Here is a 19,835-nt window from a genome sequence, read left to right on the forward strand (position 1 = left end):
CAAGCCCCTAATTCATGGATGAACTAGAGTGGATCTTTTAGGAAGAGATCCAGCTTGATTCAAAACTTCCCAGTGATGAGGAATTTAATTTATCCCTTAATTACTCCAATAATTAATCACTGTCATTTTAAAAATGGCAACTAATTTACAGTTTGAATGTTTCTGCCTTTGCCTTCCAGCCATTGGAGTTGGTTATGCTTAGTGGCACATGCTCTAATTAAAAACTCAATATCCCACATCACTCCGGAAGCTCTTTTTTTACATTGTTCGGTGTTTCTCTCAGAGTAGCTGCATCTTTCCAGTAAGACAGTGGGAAGGAAGACTAGAACTTCCTAGAAGTGACAACAGTAATGCTGTGAAGATCAGCCAAATATGGCTGCTGTGAAAGCAATCAGGCCTCTCTCTCTCTTTTTCTCTCTCTCTCGTTCTGGATGAGCCATTTCACCCCAGTTCTACTGGCTCTGGCCAGTAGCTGAGAAACGAGATTTATTCTCATGCTTGGATTTCGCTACATGGCAGCTTGTGACAAGCTGTTTCACTTTTCATAAGCAATGGAGTTTGCTCTGCTGCCCTTACTCACTGTTTTCTTTTCATGCTAGCATTGATAGGTTCCCAGCCGGGTTGAAGCTGCAAAATGTAGACCCACATCTCAACCACACCAGAGTGTGGCAGTGTGTGAATGAAGAGTTTTGGTTCAGACCCATCTCTCACTTGTAAAGTATTGTGTATTTACTATTTGTACTGTGGTAGTGACTAGGAACCCTAGTTAGGGACCAGAACCCCCTTGTGCTAGGCTTTGTACATACACAACAAAAAGTCCTTGTACCATAGAGCTTACACTATACGGTCCTAAACCAAAGGTCTCTGGGGGCTGTCAAGGTGAAAGCTGCTGTATACAAATACACTACCATGACGCATATCTTTGGACTAGCTTTTCAGCAAACTAATGTAACTAAGCTAGTTTCCTTGCAACCTTTTGCTTTTTCACAATCCCATGAAAAGTCTGAGAACCCACATTATGTTAATGAGTTAAAAGTATTGATTTTACATCTGCTATTTATTATAGACAGGTGTCTTACGTCAACAAGAGCATCAATTGCAAAGCAATAGAAGAGACTCCCTCCCCCTAGGTGTCTTGGTCTTAGGTTTGTTTGAACCAAGCAAGATAAAATAAGTACAAATACAAACCATTACCCAGAATTTGAACTGAATCCAAACCAAACCATTTCTGGGGCATCAAAAAGTTTAGTTAACTTTTTATCCTTTTTTCCTTCTTTTTTTGCCAAAATTTTAGATGAATGCTGATCAGCTCTGGAGGAAACCTCTTACCCTGATCCATCCTCCCATCCATCTGTAATGCACTAACTATCTTCCTGTTGAGATTCACTTGTCACTGGGTTGGATACTGTGCTTATGACCTTCACTGGGATAAACTGATGTAGCTCGACTGCCTTCAATGGAAGTGTGCCAGTTTACACTGGGGAGGAGCTGGCCCACTCTTACCAATGGCCACAGTGTAAAGTGCCCCCTTCATTTTGAATGGTTTCTTGCAATTTGTGTTAACTCCTTAAGCTTTACAATCTGCCCCACCTTGTAGTTAGCTGTGAAGCTCTGATTCCCTTACCCGGACCCAAAGAAAAGCTCTGTGGAGCTTGAAAGCTTGAAACAGAAGTTGGTCCAGTAAAAGATATTATCTCACCTAACTTGTCCTTTCAATATTCAATGAAGCAGGCATGAACCCAAGCTGAAAAATTTGGATCCACTTCTGAACTTCCCTAAAGTCTGGAGATTTTCTGATTGAAGGTTTTGCTTCAAGCTCATCCCTAATTTGAAGTGCACTTTTTACATGCTAGAAATGAGGTAATTTGAACCTTATTTAGAGCCGGATCCAAAGCCCATTGAGGTCAATGGAAATCTTTTCCTTTTCCTCCAAAGGCGCTTTGGGTCAGACTTTTAATATATAATTTATTAAATGCCCAAGGTGAATGGAATGCCATGGAAAATGTTTTCCAGGTTCTTATAAATGACACTTAGTACAAGGCCCTGTATTCTGTAATGAGAGCCAGATGGATGTGGTTTCAGTGCGGGGATATTTTATCTTGAAATAAAACAGTTGTAACAGTTGCCTGCTGACCAGAAGATGTGGAGGTAGTCATATGATGACTGTACTTTCTGCACAGGCATGGTTTCCGGGCATTACAGAGCACCCTCAGCCCAGAGACTGAACTCTCTTTGAAAGGCTGGTTCACACATCCTAGAAGCTAGTTTCCTAAAACTGTCTCCAGATGCCATGATGTGATTTCAAAGTGCAGCGCCGCCAGCCCAAATCAGTGAACCAGGCATGTTTCGAGCATTCGGGGTCTGATCATGCGCCAGGAACCAGGCTAGCTCCTGAACAGATTTAGGGGCCTGGAGCGGGGAAACTCCATGAATCCAAAAACTCAACAATCCTTCATTTCCCCAGACTGCAGAGTGGTGGCCTGTCCAGGAATAGCATCTCCTCTGGTTGTGCTCTCTTGCCAGCGTAGCCACCCACCTACTCCAGTCCATGCCCAGTATCCCCTCTTCAGTGCCTCTGTAAAGAGGAACTCTGTTGAGCACCATCCGCAAAGGCTCCCGGCCTTGTGACCCCCCTCCCTCTGCAGCAGAACTGCACTGGATTTGCTGCAGAAAAGGCTCTCTGCAGCTGCAGAGGAGGTGGCAAGATTTCTTCTTACAGGTCTGGTAGCCAAGAAAAATGCCAATTGGCCACCCTAGGGTCTAGGGACACTGTGCTGCTTTTGGATCCACTGAATCTTGATTGTACTGCCCCCATGCTTCGCTCCCAGAGATGTTTGTGGAAGTTCCACTCATGGACTGAGTTCAAATCAAGCAACGGAGCTCCAAAGTGTGGATCCAGGGGAAGAGTTTTTTGCCCATACAATTTAGCCTAGGATTCCCTCAACCTTCTCAATGTACGTGAACAGCTTTTAATGTTAGCTACATTCTAGTCAATGATCTGTTTCCAGAAATGGGCAATAAGGGTTGCATCTATTTAACACCTGCCTATGTTCATTTCATGACCGGTAGATCCAACAACGTTCTGTGCTTGGTTCTGAAACCAGAAATCAAATCACATTTCTATAGCTTGCCTCTTTCTTTCTTTCTTTCTTTCTTTCTTTCTTTCATCCATCCAACAGAGTAATAGGGAATATTGATTATGAAAAGCTTTAATAATTAATAAACCCTGAAAAATGGAGTTAAGATCAAACCTTTTCAAATATCTCTTCAAAAACTCAGGAACACAGAAGCCAGTCCCACTATGTTATGATCTTAAGAAGTTGGTGTTTTTCCAGGTGGTTATTTCCAGGTTGATATAAAACCAGGGCAAACAGAGAAACACATTTCATCTCTACTTAAGAAAAATGTATTTTATCTTTCTTTTGCTCTTGCTCTTCAACCTTATCAGGTTATTACCATGGAAAGCACATAACTTTACATGCTTTCAGGCTACTTCCCTTTCCCAAATTAACTTTCTATTTGTGCAGCTGTATGAACATCATCTAAAACAGCTGGAATAATAGATAGCAAGGCAGATACTAAAAAAGGTGACAACCCAAATGTAAACACATAGATACTATGGTGATGGGACCCAATACGGTAAGATAGTGGAGGGGAGAGAAAAATATGACAACATTTCAGAACAATGGCCCAAGCCATGCTGTGGTGAACTGTAGTGTTTAAAGTCAATATTACAGAAGGCCCCATGCTAATCCACACAGATGGATGCTTATGTCTATGCAGAGCCCCACCCAATGAGATACCACATGCGTGTAAGAGTCTGACTGCGCAGCTCAGAGTGCAGGATCAGGACCGCAGAGTGTAGCATTTATAGTAAGGGGGTGGAGGAAGATCCTGCTATTATTGTTTTTATTACGGGAGTGCGTGGAAGGCCTAGCAAAGATTTTGGGTCCCATTGTGCCAGGTGCTGTATACAAACGGAATAAATGGCAGCCGCTGCCCCCAGGCGTTTAAGAGTCCAAATACACAAGGCAGATACAGCATGGGAGGGTCAACAGAGAAGTCAGGTGATATGCCCAAGGTTGCACAGAGCTTTGAGACCCTCGGACCAAGGTGCTGTAAAAGTGTCAATTATGGTGCCATTATGGATGGAGCATTCACGATTTTATGCTTTCCAGCCGGGTGAACACATGTTCTCTAATTAAAGAAGAGAGATTGTGACCAAACGTGGAGACACCAATAAGCCGCTGAGCCTCCACAGAGTCCGGTTTAATTCTCAGCTGCTTCCGCACGGACCTCTACACACACACATGCTAGCAGCAATGCACTATTAACAGGACCGTGAGTAACAAACAAAAGTCTTGGTCAAGCAAATCCTCCCTCCATGTACCTTCCAGGTGTTCTGCATGCTGAGGGCTTGATGGGTGAGGCAGTTGTCTCTTAAAAGGAGACTTCTTCTATGGGAGCGTCTGAGTGCTTTGCTATTCTGATGCAGTGCTGGCTGGTTCAATGCCACAGCACCTAGCAGAAAAAGGGGAAGGCGCAAGAATGCTACAAGCAGAGGAATTCAGACTGCCCTGTGCCTGAAAGCAACGCTGTCTAGAAAAACAATAATGAAACGCTAGAGGGAATTACCACCTCCATTTTTGCTGACCTGACTGAATTTCTGACCTTAATATGTATCTGTATTACTTCAGTTGTCTCTTCTAAGGCTCAGCTGTGATTCTGTCCCCTGAAGCATTGCAGCTGCGGAAAGGGAAATAAAACATAGCCGAGTAGTTGACAAGGCTTTAACTTTAACTCAAGGCTTTTCATCTAGGTTCATAAACTATGCCGGTGTAACTACTGTCTCCCTGCTAGAAACACAGATGGAATTTGCTCCTCTTATATTCAAAGCCATGTTGCTGAGGTACTTATAAGCTTTTCCTGGTATGATAAAAGGCAGTCTTGTGTTTGAGGCACTGCTGTGGGACTGAGGAGACACGGGCTAAGTTCCTGTCCCTGCCAGAGACTCCTACTGTAGGCTTGAACAAGTCGCTTCTTATTATTTATTATTTATATTACTGTAGAGTCCTAGTGACAGACCAGGACCTCAACGGGATAGGTGCTGTACAAACATTTAATCCCAGTGCCTCAGTTCCCTATCTGTAAAATGGGAATTATAATACTCCCTTTCTCCCACCCTGTGTCTATCTTCTTTATTTTCATTTTAAGCCCTTCAGGGCAGGGGCTATCTCTTACTATGAGTATATAGAGTACCTAGCACAAAGGGGCCCTGATTTCATTTGGGTGCCTCTGTACAGCATAGATTCATAGATGCCTAGGTGCTATTGCAATACAAATCCCCCCAAAATGAAGAACTCAATAAAGGAGTGGCTGGTCCTCCTGAGGGCTGTGCTTTGCACTGAGAGAGGCGCTGTCTGTCGAAGAGGAGTTCACCTACATAGTTGTCTGGAGGGGAAAATAAGGATGGATTTCATATTCAGACCAAATACTCTTAGACTTTAAGGCCAGAAGTGATCATCATGATCATCTTGCCTAACCTCCTGCACATCACAGGCCACAGAACTTCATTCACCCACTCCTGTAACAGACCCCCTAACCTCTGGCTGAGTTACTGGAGTCCTCAAATCTTGATTTAAAGACTTCAAGTTACAAAGAATCCACCGTTACCTCTAGTTCAAACCAGCAAGTAACCCGTGCCCCATGCTACAGAGGAAGGCAAAAAACAAAAACAAAAAAAATCCCAACCCAAGGTCTCTGCCAATCTGACTGGGGGGAAAAATGCCTTCCCAACCCCAAATAGGGCTTTCAGTTAGACCCTGAGCATGTGGGTGAGATCCACCATCATCATAGAGAAAATAAATAATAATTAATGTGGTAGAACTGTGCTGCCTTATACTGTTTTTACGTGTGGGAAGCAGTCAAATATTATGGTGATGGACACCAATGTAAGTAGGCAGGTAGATAGATTGATAGATGTTGGGGTGTATGGGTATAGATTGATCGATAGATCCATCAATCTCCATCCAAACAATTTACCAGTTGAAATGACTAAGAACCAAGGTATCATTATTTATTTATTTATTTATTTATTTGTATGGAGGTGGTGCCCAGCAACCCCACTCATGGAGCAGGACCCCACTATTCTCGGTGCTAGTGGGTCTTTGTGTGTTGCTTATCCTACCGTTCCATTGGAGGCAGCCATGCCATCCCGTGCTATAGGATTAAATAACCCCCTGCTTGGCTTGTGGTCACACTCAGGGAAGCACAAACCTCAGCGCTTCTGTGTCCATTATCAGATAGTTAAATGCAAACTGGAAGCCGTGTTTATTTTAACATCCAGCTATTTGGTCGAAGCAGCATTTCCCACCATCACAGACCACCTCCACCCCCCCGGTCAGCACTGTTAAAACATTCTCCAGCTCTCTTGTGAAATAGGATGGTAATTTTCCCCAGGCTTCTCCTTGTCGTTCGATCTGACAGTTCCTTCCCTGGGAGATGTTGGCTTCTCCATCTTCTATGCAGCTGCAAAAAGAGCCAAAATCCATTCTGGGATGAAAACTGCCATCTGGCTTTTCCCAATCACAGCCATGGTGAGAGAAATTTCAAACAATGAGTTCTCTTCTCCAGTGAGATACACAAAGAACTTCCTCAGCCTGTTCATTCACTTGGAATAAGGAGAAAGCCTGGGCTATATTTCTGCCCTCCATTCACGCTGGATGCATTGCAGAGTTATCCACAATATGGTATCAGTAAGTGTGGACAGTCAGCACCCAATTCATTACACAGAGAACTGCTGATTCAAATAGCAAAGGAAATAGTACAACATTGTGAAGTTGTCCATTTCACCCAGTGATCACCTGGTGTAAATGGATGCAGTCAACTGAGCATCTGTTTATACCAGCTAAGGACATGGCCAAGTCTTTATCCTTTTATTAAGGGATGGGAGGATTGAGCTTTAAAGTTAGGATCACAGAACACATAAGGGACATGTGGAATAGGTCTTTAATGGGACTTGAACTAAGTACCTTCTGAGATCAAATAAACTCCAGTACCTGAGCTGAAAAACAACTCTCCAGCGGCCATTTGTAGGAGCACCACATATATTTTCTCAGATATTAGACCACTAGAGAGAGAGTCCATGGAATGCATGCATGTTAGCAGATACTTATTCTATGCTTTTCAGAGACTTCTACTGCATTTCTGGGAGTGAGGTCAAATCCTTAAGAGGATCTATTATAAAGCTGGTCGTTATTATAGAGCTGGCCAGGAATTTTTCAGCCGTCTTTTCCTTTAAAAAAGTGCCGATTTGTCAAAATCGAAACGTGCCAAGGTGAAGGGTAGGTTTTCATGAATGTCTCAACTTGAAAAATGTTTGGAAATAAAAAGTTTTTAAATTGTCGAAATTGGACATTTTGACATTTCAGAAACAACACATTCTGCTTTCCTGGTTCAAAATGACTTCTCATTTTGAAATGTCAGCTAATTAATGTAATAAGACCAAATATAAAAAAAATGGTCAACACTGAAATGAAACTTTTCAAAATTATCAGAACAAAATGTCTCAATAACCCCACCACCACCACCACCACCATTTCATTTTGTCTTTTAGTTCACAAAAGATTTTAAAGATTTAAAAAAAGAATTCTGATTTGGGTTTGGAAATTTTTTGGAATCATGAACATTTTCACAGGATGAGAAAAACGTTCCCCACCCAAGCTGTAATCTATTATCTGGTGCGGTATATTAGGAGCACTGGGGTTTGTGATTGTTATGAGATTTTATACCACTGTACCTCATAGGCTTAGGAGTCATTTCTGATTTAGATGGGTGTAACTGAGATCAAAAAGAGGCTGAAATTTGAGTGTTCCATAACCATGAAATCACTCATTGCCCATGAGAATTAATTTAATTCTGCTGGTCTCTGAAACAGAGAAATGGACATACTTAGCTTTGTTGTTAAGTAGCACAAGGTTACAAGGATCTTTCATTTGATACCTTAAATCCACTCTGCATATCCTGATCTTCTGTGGTGGTGAGTACCCACAACTAACCTCTGAAATCAGGCCATAAATACTCCTGATACTTTCTGTAAGAGATCACTGTTTGAAATTTTCCTTTCTCCATCCCACTGAGCATGTTGTGGACTGGCAGGTTGCTGCCCACCCCCCTAGAGATGGCTGTGTTTTATTGTTGCTCTCTGAATCCAAAGTGTGATAGAAATGCAAAACATTATTAATAATAGAGTCCATTTCTTGAAATAATCTCCACGGGGTTAAGTTTGCATTTTAATTACATTTTGAAAGTCTAGTTGTGGTCACCTTGGTCAGGTACCCATGCAAACCCATCCACTGAAGTCAGTTGAATTACACCCGGGATTAATCTGAGTCATCGTGTTGGGATTATCTCTGAATAAAGACCTCCAGATCTGCATGAGAAATAAGATCTAGAAATATGAAGTGACTGGCAAAAAAGGAAAAGTCTCAACTTTTAAAAACAATCTCAACTTTCATAATTTGATGCCTGCATGAATAGAATACCAATGAGACTAGCAGATCTAGCCGCAAGTCCTCCTGCGTAATTATAAATGCTCTTTAGACAGGAAACAGCAGCTTACAAAGTCACTCATATTCAGATGAGTAAATGACATCAGCATCTGTTACCATTTTCCTTCCACCTCCCACCGTACTCATGGGGGGTATTTCTGCTGACTTAGCTCCCTTTCATATAGTTTTGCAAAGCCGAAGCATTTATTGTTGTTGTGTTTACACAGCTGAAGCTCACACAGCTCATTCTGCCTTTATTCATGAATTCAGCAGGCATCGGTCCATATTGAGAACATGGCTGCTGGGTCTCAAAATGAAAGCACGTTCTAGCCTAAATTTGCCGGGGTTCTTTGCTTTCGCTCCTTAGTCTTTCTGTACGACTTCACCAAATCCAGGACCATGCTCCCTAGTGCTTTACACAGTCAAGGCATAGGGCAAATATTAACGAGCTCAGGTCCTGGAGCAGTAAGTCGTGCCAGCACATGCTTCAACATGCGCTGTACAAGCCTGCTTGGAACCCCGGGTAATTATTCAGCTTCACTGCTCCAGGACCTGGGCTAAGTAGATGAAGGCTAGCTCAGAATGGGTACAGTCACACTCCATGATTGCGGTGTAGACATACCCTCAGGCAAAACACTGGAGCACATGCTTAAATCCAACTGTATTAAGCGAAGTGCTTATTAATACTGGGATTTTCAATGGAGCCTAAGGGAGTTAGGTGCTCAACACCCCTAGCTTCTCTTCGGCTCATTTGAAAATCCCAGCGTTAACAAACACTTTGCTGAACAGAGATCTACTTAAGCACCCTCTTAAAGTTAAGCTCATGCTAAAGTGCTCTGCTGAATTGGGGCCCAAGAAACTAGTAGGGTAGCTATTAGATAGATGAGGCTGGGTCTTTATGCCTGGTGCAGCTGCGGCACCAGGCACAAGCTGGTGCTCAAGTGCTCCAAAGGGACCCTAAGCAGGCCAGTGATCTGGCCCACAGAAGGGTGCAGGTGAGTTGCCCAAGGTCACATGATGAGTTCATGGTGGAGCTAGGATTAGCACACAGGAGTTAAATGCCAACTCTCAGTTCAAAACTGAGAACCCAAGACAACCCTGCCTCTCTAAACTAGCAGGCAGTCGTGCAGCATGATGAAGAGCACACGGAAAGCAGCGGTACATGTGGCATTAAGAGCAACAGGACTTCAGGACTGATGAAGTGGGTTCTAGCCCACGAAAGCTTATGCCCAAATAAATTTGTTAGTCTCTAAGGTGCCACAAGGACTCCTCATTGTCCGTACTTAGCGTTTATTGAATCACAGCGGGGCTGCCCCAGAATGCTTCGGCATGCAATGGTATAAGCAACTCATCTGAGATCCCAGGGATGCTCTCTTCTGTACAGAGACAGTATTCCAGCTATGACATGAAAATATATTGTCAGCCTGCCTCAGCCTGATTTCTGTTCCCTCCATGGTGATGTCATGTGGCTTCACGGACATTCTGAGCGGAGATTCTGATCTCCTTTATGCCAGTTCAAATCTAAAGTCTGCAGAAGTCACTGGAGGTACTTCATGTTTACACTGGGGTAGCTGATCAGAAACTGGAATGAGAGCCACACACAAAAAAAAGTCATGACTCAAGACAAAGTTAGCCCCAGTGCTTTGGCACTGCTGTCGAGAGCCAACTCTGCATTGAAAGACACATGGGCTAGGATGTTCAGAAGTGATCACTTAGGACGGAAGAATCCCATGCACTGCTACAGATTAGGGACCAAACGGCTAGGCAGCAGTTCTGCAGAAAAGAACCTAGGGGTTACCATGGACGAGAAGCTGGATATGAGTCAGCAGTGTGCCCTCGTTGCCAAGAAGGGCTAATGGCATTTGGGGCTGCATAAGCAGGAGCATTGCCAGCAGATCGAGGGATGTGATCATTCTCCTTTATTCGGCATTGGTGAGGCCTCATCTGGAGTACTGTGTCCAGTTTTGGGCCCCACACTATAAGGAGGATGAGGAAAAATTGGAAAGAATCCAGCGGAGGGCAACAAAAATGATTAGGGGATGGGAGCACATGACTTATGAGGAGAGACTGAGAGGACTGGGATGATTTAGTCTGCAGAAGAGAAGAATGAGGGCAGATTTGATAGCTGCTTTCAACTACCTGAATGGGGTTCCAAAGAGGATGGATCTAGACTGTTCTCAGTGGTGGCAGATGACAGAACGAGGAGTAATGGGTCTCAAGTTGCAGTGGGGGAGGTTTAGGTTGGATATTAGGAAAAACTTTCTCACTAGGAGGGTGGTGAAACATTGGAATGGGTTACCTAGGGAGGTGGTGGAATCTCCTTCCTTTGAGGTTTTTAAGGTCAGGCTTGACAAAGCCCTGGCTGGGATGATTTAGTTGGGGATTGGTCCTGCTTTGAGCAGGGGGTTGGACTAGATGACCTCCTGAAGTCCCTTCCAACCCTGATAGTCTATGATCTGCTCCCCAACGAAGTCAATAAAACTTCTAGGCCAGTGCAGGAACCATTTGAAAGTCCCATCTGCTGTATCCTAATTTGCTGCTGTTGATGACTGTATTATAATACCCGGTACTTCTATAGCAACTTTCGTTGGAAGAGTCTGAAGCACTTTCCGGACAGCTAAGTAAGCCTCACATGCTTGTGAGGTAGGTAAGGGATATGCCAAGATGGCTTCCTCCTCCATGGGATGGCAGCCACCACAGGGGTTCAGTGCAGCACGTGTCCAACAGCACAGGGCAGTAATTTAGGACACAAAAGGAATAAGCAGCCCATACCTGACTGAGACTCCGGGGAGACTTTAACTAGGCCAGATACAATGACCTGTATTAGAATTTTGCTCGCATGTGTTGGGGTAACATCCCTACAATTATGAAAAGGGCTGTGGGTTTTAAAGGACTATGGTATTCCAACACAGACACTCCCATATCAGTAAGTGGCCATGAGAAAGTTTAAGGGAGTCAACTGATACCACATTGCCTGTGAATTTGGCCTCTTAACTCGCGGTTTGGAGCAAGAGGAGCTGCTCAACTGACATAGGCAAATAAACCTGCGTGGAAGGGTTCAAAATTCAAACTTTCAGGTGTGGGGGGGAAACAGGATGAAATTTGTGTGGAAAACGTTATTCTGTTTTTCAACTGGCTCTAATTGCAAAGTTGATCAGGGTTCAATTATCATTTGGACTCACCCACATGGGACCCCAGGGGAAGTAGGAACCCTCCCTGGGTCTCTGCGCAGCCTCCCCAGATCTTTGGCGCAGTTGTGAAGGCTTCAGGCCCACGGTTCCCCAGAGTACGTGAGCAGAGAGTGGGTGGAACCATGACTCTGCCCACCCAAGGTACCAGGTATCACAGAGGAGGAAGTCATTTCTGACTGGTATAGGCTAGTAGCCAACTTCCTTCCCTCCCCTCCTCCCCCCCCTCCCCCCCCCTCACCCCCAGAGCATGGAGGAATCAGGGAGGGAATTATGCATCTCCTAGGATTGAGTTCTTCTCTGTAAAACGACCATCTAGTGCTGAACTGGCAAAGAAACAAAATGGCTTTTAGGACCCAAGCCCTGGGTCTGGACTTGACCCCACTTGATCCAAAGGAATATCTGATGTCAACAGTGTCCTGATCCACAATGCAATTTGTGTTGTAGTCGGATCCACAAAACTATAACATCGCCAAACTCTTCGGGCAAAATAATAATCACAACCCATTATTTTCTGGCCCAGTTTCCCATTTTTAAAAAAATAAATACTTCAACATAAATAAAGAAAATAAACAAAGAGCGTGCAAGTGATAGTCTGAAGCTGCTAAAGTTACATTGCAGGAGACATGGAACCAGCACAAGGAAAACATTCTTATGGGGTTTTTTTCCTGAAGAAAATTGGTTAATCTTGGGTTCAGACTTTCACTCACTCAGCAGGCCTGTCCCACAGTATTTACTTAAAATTGCAGCAAAGTGCATTAAAACAATGTTAAAGATGAGCCACCAACCCGCAGAGAGAAAATAAAACCAAGGACACTGTGATTTAAGACTGGGGCATGCTTGGCATCCTCGATTCAAAAGCTTCTGCTGCTTTATCATCTGATGCCCCTTTGTTAGCCAGTGTCACAGATGCAGCGAAGATCTTTGCAAAAGGGAGTGCAATCTTTCAGAGTAACGTCCCAGGTTTACTTGTATCCGGGGGCAGGTCTTATAAATATCGGGCCCCATTCTCCATTGCCCTAAACCGCATGCTGTCATTTATTCCTGTGCAAAGTGGGCAGTAAATGCCACCAGATCAGAAGAGCAGTGTCTCACGCCCTGGTGGCACAGATGTAAGGGTATGTCTCCGTTTCAAGCTGGAGGCATCAAGCTGATCAAGCTAGCACGCTACAAGTAGAATGGGTCCATGGCTGTGCGGGAGATTAGCTGCCCGGAGCATGTGTCTAGTGTCTCGGACGGGCCCGGGCTCAGGACAGCTAGCTCCTCCCACCGCTTGCGCCGCTGCTGCTACGCTCTATTTTGAGCATGCTGGCGCCATCAGAGCTAGCGTGGGTATATCTCCTCCACACTTCCAGCTTGAAGTGTAAACATATCCGAAGGCTCCGCCTTCCCGGTGGAGGAAGGGGCATGATTCCCAGCTCACATAGACATACTCGCGCTCGCTGTCACCGAGCTCACCCACCAAAAATAGTCGTGTAGCCACTGTAGCATGGGCATCATTGCTAGCCGCCCCGAATACAAATCCCCCTGAATCCCCTGGATACAGACTCGGGGCAGCTAGCCCATCCTGATGCTGCCCATGCTACCATGGTTACACTGCTATTTTTAGCATGCTCGCTCGATCAAAGCTAGCGCAGAGCATATGTATGCGAGCTGGGAATCACCCCCACCCCACCCCAGCTCATAGCGTAAATGGAGCCTTAATGACAACGCATGGGGCAGAGTAGAGGGGAAAGAGGGCTCCTTGTATACTGTAATGCTGTCGTGCAAGTCTAAACAGGGTCACATTTGAGAACAGGCATGAATACAGGCATGTTAGTGGGAACTAGTTTAAAACACTGTGCACTGATGGCTCACTTCTCAGACCCACTGTTCAAGAAAAGCAAAGGGGCCGCCTAGTCGATTACAACAGGTAGCTAGGGGTTCTGCCAAAAGGGCCTGGCCAGAGCCTGGCAAGCTTCACCAGTCTCTTACTGGCAGATGGCCATTGCAGCCATGACACAGTTTAGAGCAGCCTCGGGGTGTGCACTATATGTGCAAGACAGTGTTTCTGCAACCCCGTTTTCTTTAGACGACCTCTGTTCACACAAAACAGCCTGTCCTCAACCGCAGGCCATGCAGGGTATTTTATAATTTCAGAGCAGAATCCACTTTCCTCTACTGCTCGTCTAAGATTCAGACAGCTGTTTCTTAATATCCACAAACAATGATGATATCTTTGGCAGCGCCCTTGCATAGAAGCTGTCTGAAGCTATTTTCACATCAGTCTTCTCCCCTCAGCCTCCATAGTCCATCAAATCCTATCTTGCAGCCTTTCTAGCCTGCCGTCGGAGCAGGAGGAGGGAGGAAATGGAACATTTTATTTCTGATTTATTGTTGGTACATGTATATCCAGCTACCCACTAGAAGGCATCGAAATTAAAGAGACAAACCCAGCAGTTGCTGAAATAGACACACCATCTGGCTGCCTGTGCCGATGCAACAAATCAAACAATTACCACTGAATTAAAAGCTACAGCCTGATTGCCTAAGGTGCTAAGCACCCAATCCTCCCATTGGACCAGACTGTCCCCAGTGGCAACTTGGCACCACATGAAAAGGAGTACTTGTGGCACCTTAGAGACTAACCAATTTATTTGAGCATGAGCTTTCGTGAGCTACAGCTCACTTCATCGGATGCATACCGTGGAAACTGCAGCAGATATTATATACACACAGAGATCATGAAACAATACCTCCTCCCACCCCACTGTCCTGCTGGTAATAGCTTATCTAAAGTGATCATCAAGTTGGGCCATTTCCAGCACAAATCCAGGTTTTCTCACCCTCCACCCCCCTACACACAAACTCACTCTCCTGCTGGTAATAGCCCATCCAAAGTGACAACTCTCTTCACAATGTGCATGATAATCAAGGTGGGCCATTTCCAGCACAAATCCAGGTTTTCTCACCCCCCCCACCCCCCTACACACACACAAACTCACTCTCCTGCTGGTAATAGCTCATCCAAAGTGACCACTCTCCCTACAATGATCATGCACATTGTAGGGAGAGTGGTCACTTTGGATGAGCTATTACCAGCAGGAGAGTGAGTTTGTGTGTGTGGTTTTTGGAGGGGGGTGAGGGGGTGAGAGAACCTGGATTTGTGCTGGAAATGACCCACCTTGATTATCATGCACATTGTGAAGAGAGTTGTCAATTTGGATGGGCTATTACCAGCAGGAGAGTGAGTTTGTGTGTAGGGGGGTGGAGGGTGAGAAAACCTGGATTTGTGCTGGAAATGGCCCAACTTGATGATCACTTTAGATAAGCTATTACCAGCAGGACAGTGGGGTGGGAGGAGGTATTGTTTCATGATCTCTGTGTGTATATAATATCTGCTGCAGTTTCCACGGTATGCATCCGATGAAGTGAGCTGTAGCTCACGAAAGCTCATGCTCAAATAAATTGGTTAGTCTCTAAGGTGCCACAAGTACTCCTTTTCTTTTTGCGAATACAGACTAACACGGCTGTTACTCTGAAACTTGGCACCACATGTGGCCCAGTCTCATCTGGTAGCATTCACCACCACTGACCCCTTGTGTAAATGACTGCAAAAGGTCCAGGGCACCAGAGCATGAGACCCAGCTCAGCACTTTGGAAAAACAGGCCATTAGTATTTAAAAAATGCAAAGCGTCTGGAGTGGAGGGACATCTGATGCAAAACTTCCATGTAGCTTGCTTGCATTTGGTTTTTGGGATTCAGTGGTGTCTAGTGTTTAGGGTGGCGGACTGAGAATCAGGATGGCTGGATTCTAATCTCTTTTTATCAGCAATGTGATGTGATGGTATGGACAAGCTGTTTATAATCCCTCTTTCACAGATTACTTGTCTGTAAAATGGGTATAATAAGACTACCCCATGGCACAGAGAGGGTTCAGTGCTCCTAATGTAGTTGCCTCAAATCCCGCCACATTCCTGTGCGTTGGAACCACTCCCCTCTGCCTGGGATCATTGTTCTGTTTGGCATCTTTTCACCAGCACTAACATTTACTTTGAAAAAGGAACCAGAAAAAGCAAAACACCCCCCAGCCCCCCTCACCTCCCAGACCTCCCCACACACCAACACCCTAAATGGAAAAAAAACTGTGGGCTCAGAAGCCCTCCAGTGTCTCTTTGTATGAGTTCATATCTGGAAGAATGAGCCTGTAATATAATAACTTGGATTCCGACAGTAGAGAATTTACTGTGGGATCATTCACAGGTGGAAATTATTAGAAAAAGCTAAACAGCTTAGAGGGCAAAGGTTTTGTTTAAAATACATAACAAAGTGTAACTTAGCACCATTTTTATAGCAGCGTTACAGAAAGCAGTTTTTTGGCTTCACATGGGCAGCAGGCTAAGGAGACATTCTACTTAACAGTTTGTCTCTTTCAGGAAGGATACAGTACAAGCAACTAGTTTTGGTAAATAATACTCCCTCTCCTGTCTAGTTGATAAATAGTTAGAAGCAGGACATGAGTGAAGAATATTTGATATAGATGCAAGATGCAAATTCCAGATTTCAAGCATGGGGAGGGGGGTTGGCTCTGGAGTTTTGTATCAGCCAAAGGTCGGGGGGGACATTGCTAAAATTCTGAGCCAGAATTCTAACAGCAGCAGGAAAGGGGAAGCATGAACCATTGTTGCCAGTTCTTGAGATTTTATCATGAGTCGTGTGATATTTGGTGTTTTTTTTAAAGCCCCAGCTGCTGGAGTCAGGTGATTGCATGAGACTCTCAGCTTTCATTTTTTTAAAAGTTCGTTTCTAGCCCTCCTGGTTGCAGATAAAAGCTTGAAGATGTAACCCAAATGTATCCTAAAGGCTCAGAAAGCAGAAGGCAAATATAAAACCCCCAAATATATCTTTCTCATGATTTTGAAGCTATCTCCTGATTTTGAGAGCTGACTCGTGCCTCAGTCTGGCCATATTGTTGAATCCATGATTTGACTTCTCAGCCCATTTCTTCTCCTGGGCTTGTCTCTGTGGGATCAGAGGACTCAGATTGGGAATCACTTGTATTCTGCAGCAGGGTCAGTAGGTTCCGTTGTTACCTGTGGCAGATCTGTCAGCGGAATATACTCCAAAGACAAACTCTGAAGGTGAGAATTTTGCCTTAACTCTGCTAAAATGAGAGCAGTTGTGCAAAATCTATTACATCACACAATGGCACTGATTGTAAATTCAAGTGTAATCTCAGAGGCTTGCCACCCACGGTCTCTAGCCCCTGTGTGTACAGATGTGGTGGGGGGTGGATACACTTCTAGCAATATCTGACAGCTGAATCTGGCTGTCACTCTCACAGCTGTCTTCCCTCTGGATTACATTGTAGGGGAATTCTTACTGGAGTTATTGGTCCACTGCTGAATAATTGCACTGATTATTTCCCATCCTTTGGATGTGTTGGGAAAAAGCATGCCTGAACTCATAAGCAAATGTCTGGTATGAAACTGTAGGACATCTGTGTAGTATTTTAATAGGGCTGCATCTGTTTTCATGGAGGGCAAGTGAGATCCTAGGGTGATAGTAGTCATGCACATACCTGGACAGCTAGAATGAACCACTGTTAGCACAGATGGCTGCATGAGTGGACTGAGTTGATCATAAGGCTAACTGTCCCAAGAGCCTGCAGAGACACCTCCAGATTAGTTGATATGCCTGATTATCTAGATATCCAGCCATAGTCATCAATATAGCCAGGTTGGTCTTGCCAAACTCTGTGGCCATGAGGCGGGCGTTGTGGGAAGGAACAGTTCATCCTCCTCAAATACAAAGCCGTAGTACTCCTTTGCCATGCTGGCATTCTAACCACTGGTGCCTCGACCCTGGCTGACATTCATGTCTAAGGCCCTACCAAATTCACGCCCATGGAAAATGTGTCACAAACCGTGAAATCTGGTCTTTTGTGTGATTTTACTCTTTACTAGAAGGTAAAAGTATACAAAAGTACACCCCTGCCTTCAGAGCGGGGCACCCGGCCAGCAGCTGCTGCTTTCCGGTCGCCCAGTTCTGAAGACAGCGCAGAAGGAAGGGTGCCAATTCTGTCACGCCCCCTCCAATAGACTTGCGACCCCCTGTTTGAGAAATGGTGGCTTAAGGGCTTACATGTTTTTATGTTGCCATTTTTAAAATACATATTCATATTTTCTTATGACACTGTGAAATTTAAGATTTCATTATCTGAATTATATGAAATTATATGAATTATAAATTATACGAAATTCAAGATTTTTAAAATGCTGTGACCGTGAAATTTATGAAAATGGACCATGAATTTGGTAGGGTCCTGTTCATGTCCCTTCACAGGATCTTATAGGCTATGACTGCTGGCTATAGACACATGCTGGCTGCAATAGAATCAGCGAGCAGTGGTCGCAAGGATGGTTCTGTGTGCACTTTCACAATACCACGCAAGCTGGAGTTACAGATGTGGGGCTGGTCCATCCATGATTAGTCAACTTGCATTTGCTACTGCACGGTTCACTCCAGATGTGAACCCTTTTGGGTTTCTCAGAGCAGCCACAAGGATTGGGTTAAGAATCTGGCCCATAAAGGGGCCTTGACTCCGACTCTGCACCCAGAAAAATAAACGTAGATGGCTGATTTGTGAGTAGGAGTACCACTTCACCCACCAGCCTGGCCTCGGCTCCTACATCATCGCCACGCTCAATAACCTTTTTGTTTCTCTTTTAGGGCCGCTGTATCAATTTCACCCGAGTGAAGAATGCTGAGGCACTGCCGAAATACCCACTCAACCACGCACACCCACCCTCTTCTCCACCCCCTGCCCCGATCTACAACCCTCCACCCCCTGCCCCAATCTATACCCCACCTCCTCCCAGTTCTCCCACTCCTCCCACCCCATCCCCATCATCCACTCTCCCTCCACTGCCCCCGCCTCCCCAGGCCCCGGCCCCCAACCGAGCCCCTCCTCCCTCCAGGCCCCCCCCTCGCCCTTCCGTCTAGGGGTTCAGCCTTGTCCCTCTCTCTTCCAGAAGCATTCGGAGGGTTCTTTCAGCAGTACTGTAACAAACCTGTCTTGGGGGGGGTTATAGGAGGCCTTTACATTCTGAAATGGGTGACAATAGAACAAACCACTTATTAGTCTTTTTATCTATTTATATATAATCCCACAATGCATCAAGCGTCGCCAAACGAGCAAGGAGACAAAATCCAGGGGCTGCAAAAATGGGGCCACTGGAGAAACATCAATCACTAATGTTCACTTCAGCGGGATTCTTGCCCCCTCCCATCCTCTGTGAGTTACCACAGTGATCCTGGAAGAAATTGGAAATTAGACTAGCTCTTAGAAAATTCAGAGACCACAGGGCAATCGTCCACGGTGAAGGGCACAGCTGAAAGCTTCCTACAGACCATGTGGACATCACAATGGACTACTTTGCCATGACTGCGTGAGTTCTCTTCTCGTTGCAGTGCTTCAGATTAATATGGAAAGCTGATTATTCTCACACACCTGTAAACAGCAGGATAATATAACGAGGAGTGTTAGACCTTTGATTTTTAATCTGGAAAGAAAAAAAAAAGCAGCCATCCCAACGGACTTTGTTCTAGAAAATGAACGGGGCCATCATCCTTTAGTTCCCAGGAGGGTGTTGGAGTAGGTGTCAGGCTTATGGATTTGTGTATGTTGTTATGTGGAAGTGTGGGTGAACGAGGCCAAAGTACTACTAGAAAAATGAATTACATGTAAAATAAAAAGAAAACCCACAGGAGGGCTCCAACCCCACACCTGAAGAGGAAGAGTTAATGAAAGATCAGCGTTCAAAGTTTTCAGCAGGCAGTAGGGGTCCGGAGACCACTGAGCAAAGGAACCTGTGGAAGAGAAGGTTGAAAGAAGAGTCATTACGCTACTCTTAGCTAACGGCGCCTGTCTGATGAGTGCAGCAGAGTAATTCAGGGACCGTTTCCATTTTAAAATGAAAGTTTCTGAAACAGCTGAAGTGGGAATGAGTGGTTGGTTCTATTAAGTTTTTTTAAAAAACTGCGATCCCCTTAGGCTCCTTAAATCCTGTTATTGTCGTCAGTTTCACAGAATCTCACCACTGCCTTTTTTGTTTG

The 19,835-nt window shown here is 44.8% G+C and overlaps 1 protein-coding gene across 1 annotated transcript in view; it reads left to right on the forward strand.

The window, feature by feature from the left end:
• Positions 1–18,722, forward strand: part of ANTXR1 (ANTXR cell adhesion molecule 1) — a 180,586-nt gene extending 161,864 nt beyond the window's left edge. The window contains exon 18 of the mRNA XM_077805796.1: positions 18,450–18,722. Coding sequence (XP_077661922.1) covers positions 18,450–18,722 — 273 coding nt within the window. The remainder of the gene's footprint in view (positions 1–18,449) is intronic.
• The last annotated feature ends 1,113 nt before the right edge of the window (positions 18,723–19,835 follow it).

The sequence above is a fragment of the Eretmochelys imbricata genome, chromosome 26 (genome assembly GCF_965152235.1).
Source record: "Eretmochelys imbricata isolate rEreImb1 chromosome 26, rEreImb1.hap1, whole genome shotgun sequence".
In the NCBI taxonomy this organism is placed as follows: Eukaryota; Metazoa; Chordata; order Testudines; family Cheloniidae; genus Eretmochelys; species Eretmochelys imbricata.